Genomic DNA, 8,568 nt, shown 5'->3' on the forward strand with positions numbered 1-8,568 from the left:
GTACGGCTACAGCAGTTGGTTACGACTACTGGCAGTTTGGTACTGTAATGATTGTGAAATAAATGGGATGATATTTTCCAGGTCTGTTTTTGACTGCGAATGCAGATATTAGTCAAATCTCCTCAGAGTAACCAGTCCGCACTTCGTACGACTTTCAAGCAAGTACCGATTCAGACCACTGGGTGGGAGCAAACGTTAACTTGCTAAATTGTCTAGCTAACAGTTTCAACTTTGAACTCAACACACACGTCATTTGTTTATACATGTTGCAATGGCGACAATAACAGAGTTGAAATGCGGTAAGCACGGCTATTTCTTTACATTTCAAGTGTATATTACATATCTTAAACAAAACTACTTATTCATAGCATTTGCTGTGCAGCTGCTCGGCTAACTAGCTATCCATCCCAGAACATAAATGTATTCAGCACTGACTTGATTACGGTAGTGTCTAGTGATGCTAGTGATAACTAGCTACTGACTGTGTAGCTACAAAAAATGAAGGCTCTGCAAAAGTTGCTACTGAGACTGTAAGACACTTCTCCTAGGTTTCCTTCAAATTACATGTTATCGATTTGAAAACTGTCGAATAGCTGAAACTGTTCAAAAGTTGCAGAGTTTATACAGTACAGTACCTTCTTTTAAACAATTTCCCTTTCATCTCTGAGAGAGACGTTGGAATCGCGAGGTTGTTGAATAGCTGAAACTGTTTCAATACTTGCAGAGTTTATGTATTACCTTCTTTTAAACAATTGCCGTTTCAGCTCTGAGGGAGACGTTGGAATCGCGAGGTGTGTTGGGCCAGCTGAAGGCGCGTATCAGAGCCGAGGTGTTCAACGCGCTGGATGATGAGAGCGAGCCGCGTCCCACGCTATCGCACGAGAATCTACTCATCAATGAGTTAATCCGCGAGTATCTGGAATTCAACAAATATCGATACACCGCGTCAGTTTTGACAGCAGGTGAACACATGATGTAGAATGCAACCACCGGAGCTAAGCATCACTCTCTGAACTCAAAATAATCAATATTGTAAGTCTATTAAATAATTACACATTGCATTACCTAAACGACCAATATTTTGTTTTCCAGAATCTGGTCAACCTGAAATACCCCTAGACAGAGAGTTCATGGCTAATGAGTTGAAAGTGGTGGAGGATCCCAGTGCCAGATCAGTGTAAGTTAACTTACATTGAGTGTAGAAAATATTATGACAAATGGCTAAACCCATGCAGTATATGCTGTGGCCAAATCTGCATCGTCATGCTAGCAACTGTACACGTGCAACAGACTCCAGTTTGACCATTATTGGGCCAAGTAAGGATTTGAAATATTGGTTATTTTAGGCCTCTGTTGTACGGTCTACTGTCCCACTTCCTGGGTGGCAGTGAAGACAGAGGGGGGAAGCGGTTTCTGAGGGGCTCAGCATCTGCAGCGGCCTCTACTGTGACAGGGACCTAACCCCCCCCCCCAACCTGTGGTCCAAAGTCTTCAGGTTTCCATCACTATACATTGGACTGGACCTGAGATACGGAACAGTAAATGTCAAGAAAGCCTTAATTGTGTGTGTTCATGTTGCTTCCCTAAGTGTCTCACAATGTAGTCAGTTCTCCTCTGCTGCATACCTGTACATAGAACGCTCTTGGTTTTTGCAAAAAGTGTACAGTCTTATTTTTATTAAAGCATTTTGATGTGAATGTATTAGTAGTTTATTATGCATAATGTCATAACATAATTGTTCAGAATGTTTAAGGGCATTTTTGTGGAGGAGCCTAGGTGTTGTTTTAAATGGTGAATCAGTTAAACTGCTATTTTATTCTTCAGCACTTGGTGGCAGCAACACAAAAAAGGGTTCCGCTTCATAGGCATAAACACAGAAACAGCTGTGGAGCCTATTTTGTCCAAATTCTTTTGGCACCATAAAATGGGGGACTTATAACATGTATATAACATGCAATATTCTAAAAGACTGATGAGAATACCCTCAAATTAAATCTGACAGTCTCCGTTTTAACCCTACAGCCATTTTTTCATTTCAAATCCAAAGGGTTGGGAAACATTGTCCAAATACTTTTGGAATTTCTTGTACATGTTGTACACCTCTGATGCTAGAATATTAATAATATGGAGATATCTAACTTATAACATTGGAATGGATGCAGATCTAGAAACAGTAGAATCAGCATGGATTTAAGTATGAAGTCTCCTAAAATTGATAAAAGGTTGTTCTCCTGTCTTGTCACATTTGCCAAAGCAAGATGCATATTATTAACAGAATTACCACAAAGATACTGTTTTTATGTCATTTTATGAAATAGTTTAATTTGTTTATCTAGATCATAAAATGGGAGAGAGGTCCTCTTCATTCATTTCAACCAACAAATACATTTTGACATGTCATATTTCTATATAAAACCCATTCTTCCTTTCAACCAACAAATACATTTTGACATGTCATATTTCTATATAAAACCCATTCTGGAGAGAAAACAACATCCTTCTCATCGCTCTTTCAACCATGTTCTCTGGGGCGGACCAGCAACATGGCTTGACATCCCCAGTGACGTCCCTGTGTCTCCCAGGCTCAGCGCAGGTCACACAAACATCTGCCTAGGCCTGGTCCAGCTTCCCTCCCCCATTTCCTTTCTTGCCATAAAAGGGTACTTGACTTTCTTATCTAACACAATGTCATCGCTCAAAGCCCTGCAAACCTGAATACAGACAGGCAACTGTCTTTACTGTTACTGCTCCTCCCTCCAGCCGGATAATCATTACCTTGTACCTTAGGGTTAAAGGTCGAACTGTAGCACGTGGCCTATTTTGACGACAACGTATGCATGTTCTAAAGCCACATTTAGCTATTGTGCTTTGGCACAAGCAATTCCATGCCCCCTCTAGAACTTGTTCTGAACCACAGCTCTTTCCCTACATCTCCCTGGGGCCCTGGGCTTTTGCATATCTGTTTAGTGACTGCTCAGAAAACAGAGCTATATATGCAGAGGAAATTGAACAATGACTGTTGTGATTTACTGGGCAGATTGCCTGAAAATAGGTAGAATTGTTTAACCATTTATATTATAAATTGTAAGTGTGTAAAACATCTGTATAAATATGAGTGAGAACAGTGCTTCTTCAGAGCTGCACCAGATAGCAGCGCTGTTTGCTCAGGGCCTAAATTAGAATGCTATTACATTCCAAAGGGCTTAAATATGTATATTCACAAGCATATGGCTGTATCAACTGTTTGTCCATCTAAGGCTGGACATGGTAGCCGTAGAATGTTTCATAGATCTCAAAAGATACAGGGAGCTTGAATAGTTCTGAGATCCGATATAGATTGTGCTTTTTTGGTTATAAACCATTATTCATGAGAATAAATCATTACATTTTCACGAAGTTGGTGTCAATGTAAGCAAGAGAACTACTTAATGAATCTGAACATTGCAGTAATTCTGATTCATAATGTGATTGTCACACATGGACAGCATACCCCTTAACGTCTTATACAACTCCGGGAAAAAATTAAGAGACCACTGCACCTTTTTCTTTCCCTTCCAAAAAAGTTGAAAAGGAAAGTTTTGAGTGAGGAAGAGAAGCGTTCAATTTGCAGTGGTCTCTTAATTTTTAACCCTTCTGTTCCTCACTTAAAACCTTCCTTTTCGACTTTTTCGGAAAGGAAATAAAAAGGTGCAGTAGTCTCTTAATTCTTTCCAGAGCTGTATACTTGTAAACATCATAAACGATATTGTCACATAGCCCTCACGCCGCCTCCTCGTCCACATCCCCAAGTCAAACACACTATGTCAGTGACGAGTTGCGGCTCCATGGGGAAGGCATCGTCCAGAACCAGGACAGACTACTTCTTGGCGCGACCCTACGATACGGAGTTCTCCCTCTACTCTATTCCTCCTGCACTTGATTCCTTAAGGTTTTCTGTTCCCTGTCTTTCTTTCCTGACGTCCCCCTCTTCTCCTCCTCCTCCGTCCTCTCCCTTGTTTCCTGGGTCAGGCATCAGGTCTGCAGCCTGACCTATGGCCAAGTACACTGTCATTAAAGGGCATTAATAAGCCAATAAACTAACACAGCTCCTGTGACTGGAGAAGTAGTGGGATGAATGGGTCTCAGGGAATGGAACATCTCAACAGACTAAATTGACTACGTGTTCTGCAGGGCTTTGATGTTTTCTTTTAAGAGTAAGCGCAAGGATGTTTTTGTGAGATTTAGAGCAAGAACGACATTAAACATAAACTTCTATGCACCGCTACGCCTAGTTTCCCCTACCGTGTATACTCACAAACAAATCACAGTACGAAAGGTGTGAGTTGATCTCGACAACCAAGACATCTTGGACTGTCATAACTCGATTTCCTTGGGCTTTGACTGGGAGTGAAACCATACTTTGGTGAATGATTAGGAAACGCAGACATCTGACAGAGATGCCACAAGTAAATAATGTGGAGATATCCCCATAGAAGCACAACTGTTTGTTTGAACATAGTCACTGGTCTTGGACCATATTTAGTCACTGGGGCCCTGGCTGCCTGCTCTAGACTTTCAAACACACGAAGCTGCCGAGATTCCATCCGGACCCCACAGGCCTTATATGGCACAGTGCGTCTCTTCCTCTCTCTCTCCTAGCTTTCCCTCTTTTTCTCACTCTCCCTCCTTTCTTCTCTCTTTAGCAATTCTTATTGCCTCCTCACCACACACCATCTCCTACACAGTCCTGATGTTGACCAGAGACCACGTTAGCACCCAGCAGGTTTGGTCCACCGGACTGTCCTCGTTGTTTTGCTAACATACCGATGGCCATTTTCCGTCTGGTCCTGGAGAGAAGCCCCCCCCCCTCCCCGAGTCCAGGCATCACAAAGCACTGTGATTTATTGAGCCAATCAGGAGGTTGTCCTTATATAGGAAGTTCCATTGGATTAGAGATTAGCTGGAAAAGAGAGCGAAGCAATGGGAAGAGAGGAGGGTCAGTGTTTATGGAATGCCATGTGCGTAATGGTACAGGGACATAGAGGTCTGGGGGGATGCTGCAATATGCCCTGTTGTACCAAACCCTCCTCTGGTAATGTGCATCAAGGGGAATCTCTGCATATTTCCCCTCCTCCAGTGAGTCTGGAGGGACTTCCTCTTCTGGTAACAGCTGGGCTGGGTGGTACTGCCTTGTTGGGAGTGGGACTGGAGACTTGAATAAATACTATGTTACGGCTCATCAAAAGGACCGGCATAGAGGGAGGGCAACGTATGTCCTGAGTTAAGATCCAACTGATTATGTCTACAGGTCCAGATCATCCCAGCTATGCCAGCTAGGAACAGTGGGGTTTAGGTGTTATCCTATTGAGCTAAAGCCTGATCCTGAGTTCGAGACACTCTCAGACAGCTTGGGTGCCTACCAAGTTGAAACATGTGTTTGGATAAAAGGAGAATGGCTTTGTTCAAAGGCCCATGAGGAAGACTTGCTGTGGTCTTCATTTCTCCTGAATTCATTGGGATTTGTTGAGATTTGTGCAACAGAACCATTTAAATAAGATAGGTGGAAGGGATAAAAATGGGTTACAAAATGACTTTGTACAAATCATCCTGTCATTTGTAAATGGTTCATCCTACATGCATGAAAATGCCATGAAACTAAAGCTGACGGTCCGCACACACTTTCTCGCTGTGTGATTTCAACATGCTGGCATAAAAACATACCACTGTCCAAATAGTTTTTGAACTCACTGTATGCAGTTTCTCATAAAAGTGAGTGTACAGCTTGCATAACAGTGTACATTTGCTGTCCCCTCAAAATAACTCAACACACAGCCATTAATGTCTAAAAGTGAAAATGTCCAAATTGGGCCCAGTTAGCCATTTTCCATCCCTGGGGTCATGTGACTTGTTAGTGTTACAAGGTCTCAGGTGTGTATGGGGAGTAGGTGTGTTTAATTTGTTGTTATCGCTCTCTCATACTCCCTCATACTGGTCACCGGAAGTTCAACATGGCACCTCATGGCAAAGAACTCTCTGAGGATCTGAAAAAAATTATTGTTGATCTACATAAAGATGGCCTAGGCTATAAGAAGATTGCCAAGCCCCTGAAACTGAGCTTCAGCACGGTGGCCAAGACCATACAGGGGTTTAACAGGACAGGTTCCACTCACAACAGGCCTCACCATGCTGATCACCATTTGATCGACCAAAGAAGTTGAGTGCACATGTCCAGAGGTTGTCTTTGGGAAGTAGATGTATGAGTGCTGCCAGCATTGCTGCAGAAGTTGAAGGGGTGGGGGGTCAGCCTGTCAGTGCTCAGACCATACGCCGCACACTGCATCAAATTGGTCTGCATGGCTGTCATCCCAGAAGGAAGCCTCTTCTAAAGATGATTCACAAGAAAGCCCGCAAAAAGTTTGCTGAGGATAAGCAGACTAAGGATATGGATTACTGGAACCATGTCCTGTGGTCTGATGAGACCAAGATAAACTTATTTGGTTCAGATGGTGTCTTGCCTATAGTCAAGTATGGTGGTGGGAGTGTCATGGTCTGGGGTTGCATGAGTGCTGCCAGCACTGGGGAGCTACAGTTCATTGAGGGAACCATGAATGCCAACATGTACTATGACATACTAAAGCAGAGCATGATCCCTTCCCTTCGGAGACTGGGCCGCAGGGCAGTATTCCAACATGAAAACGACCCCAAACACACCTCCAAGACGACCACTGCCTTGCTAAAGAAGCTGAGGGTAAAGGTGATGGACTGGCCAAGCATGTCTCCAGACCTAAACCGTATTGAGCATCTGTGGGGCATCCTCAAACGGAAGGTGGCGAAGCACAAGGTCTCTAACATCCACCAGCTCCATGCCTAAGAGTGTTAAGGCAGTGCTGGAAAATAATGGTGGCCACACAAAATATTGACACTTTGGACATTTTCAACCAGGTGTGTACTCATTTTTGTTGCCAGTGGTTTAGACAAATGTTCTGGACGTTGATGGCAATAAGCCCTTCTAAAGGATAGTCCTTGGAACACATCACCAATGCATTCAGCAATTTCTATGAAGATATTCTATAGGTCAGTCTCCAACCCGCTTGTGATGACAATGCAAAATTAGCTCAGGTTTAACTATTTTCTTTCACAATTAAATTGCCCTCCACATGTGATAAATTACAGTGATTCACATGATTTCGGATGAAAATCAGCTGGTTTTGTAGGTTGGGTAGTGAATTGCAAAGAAAATGCTTAACTATGTGCACCAAGAAGCTTTGAAAATAACTTTAAACAAAATAAAGTTGTATAAAGACAAATCTACATATTTCAAAGGACTTGAATATCCTTTGCCTTCTCCATCCGAACTGAATTAAAAGAGAGCAAGAGTCTGATCAGAGAGGCTACCAAGACACCAATGGCAACTGACAGAGCTACAGGATTTTATGGCCAGGACTGGTTAAAGCGCATGTGACAACAATATCCCAAGCAAGTATTTTGCCTGTATGCCAATAATCAACAAAACCCACCTTGAAATATGAATTATGCCATAAAACATGTGGTATGACAAAACAAAAATATAACTATGTAGCATAAATGGGAAAGTCTCAGCCCCAAGGTCTTACACTGCTATATTATTGTGCTGGGAGAGTAGAGAAAGTTCTCCTTCTCCACTCTAAATCCTTGTAGATATAAGGAATGCATTTTCTACATTTTCCTTGTCTCCTGCCATTTTAAACTTAGGAGGACATGAAGTCCTGGTCCACACCCGAGGAGTACCTGTCTTGGGGGACCCGTTGCTGTCCCTGTCCAAAGTCCTCCTGGTTGTGTTGCAGATCCAGAGTTTATTTGGACTAAGTTTAAATAAACTCTGGAATCAGCCCACACGCATTTATTAATTATAACAATTTGTACTCCTAATATGTTCACCTGGCACAGCCAGAAGAGGACTGGTCACCCCTCTGAGCCTGGGTCCTCTCTAGGTTTCTTCCTATATTTCGGCCTTCTTAAGGAGTTTTTCCTAGCCATTGAAATTCAACACTACTGTTGTTTGCTCCTTGGGGTTTAAGGCCAGGTGTTTTGTAAAAGCACTTTTTGACAACTTCTGATGTAAAAAGGGCTTTATAAATACATTTGATTGATTGATTGAATGTGTTACACACAACCCAGCCCATCCCTGCAGTGAAGAATGTTGGTGGCAGGATCATGTTATCGGGATGTTTCTCATTGTCAGGAACTGCATTTGCATTTGTTTGTAAGCAAAAATGAAGTTATGTATAGAAAGGTCCCCGAGCAGCTGTCTGACCATCTGAAAAATGGTGAAAATGGAATTTGACATGTCTCGAACATTTCTGTCAAATTATCACAAATTCTGTCTGCATATGTAAGCGACAGCTTAGAGCACATCCACGTTTAAAAAAAATATGAATTCGATTCTAATCATAAACCTGATTTTGTGCATTGAGCCAAAATGCAGATAGTTATATAAAACACTTTCGTTCCCCGCGGAAGACTGAAAGTAGATGCTGTGCGCTGTCAGATGTACATGAGAGAGGAGGGTCTGCGCGTGCGGCTCCACCCACCGGATTTAAATGGTTAAGT

The 8,568-nt window shown here is 42.5% G+C and overlaps 1 protein-coding gene across 1 annotated transcript; it reads left to right on the top strand.

Annotated features, from left to right (window-relative positions):
- Positions 1-244: 244 nt before the first annotated feature.
- cep20 (centrosomal protein 20) lies at positions 245-2,286 on the top strand. Its single transcript, NM_001304252.1, is given in 4 exon segments — positions 245-299; positions 765-962; positions 1,093-1,177; positions 1,347-2,286. Coding segments are annotated over 4 exon segments (426 nt in total). The 5' UTR covers positions 245-271; the 3' UTR covers positions 1,462-2,286.
- The last annotated feature ends 6,282 nt before the right edge of the window (positions 2,287-8,568 follow it).

The sequence above is a fragment of the Esox lucius genome, chromosome 9, assembly GCF_011004845.1.
Source record: "Esox lucius isolate fEsoLuc1 chromosome 9, fEsoLuc1.pri, whole genome shotgun sequence".
Classification (NCBI taxonomy): Eukaryota; Metazoa; Chordata; class Actinopteri; order Esociformes; family Esocidae; genus Esox; species Esox lucius.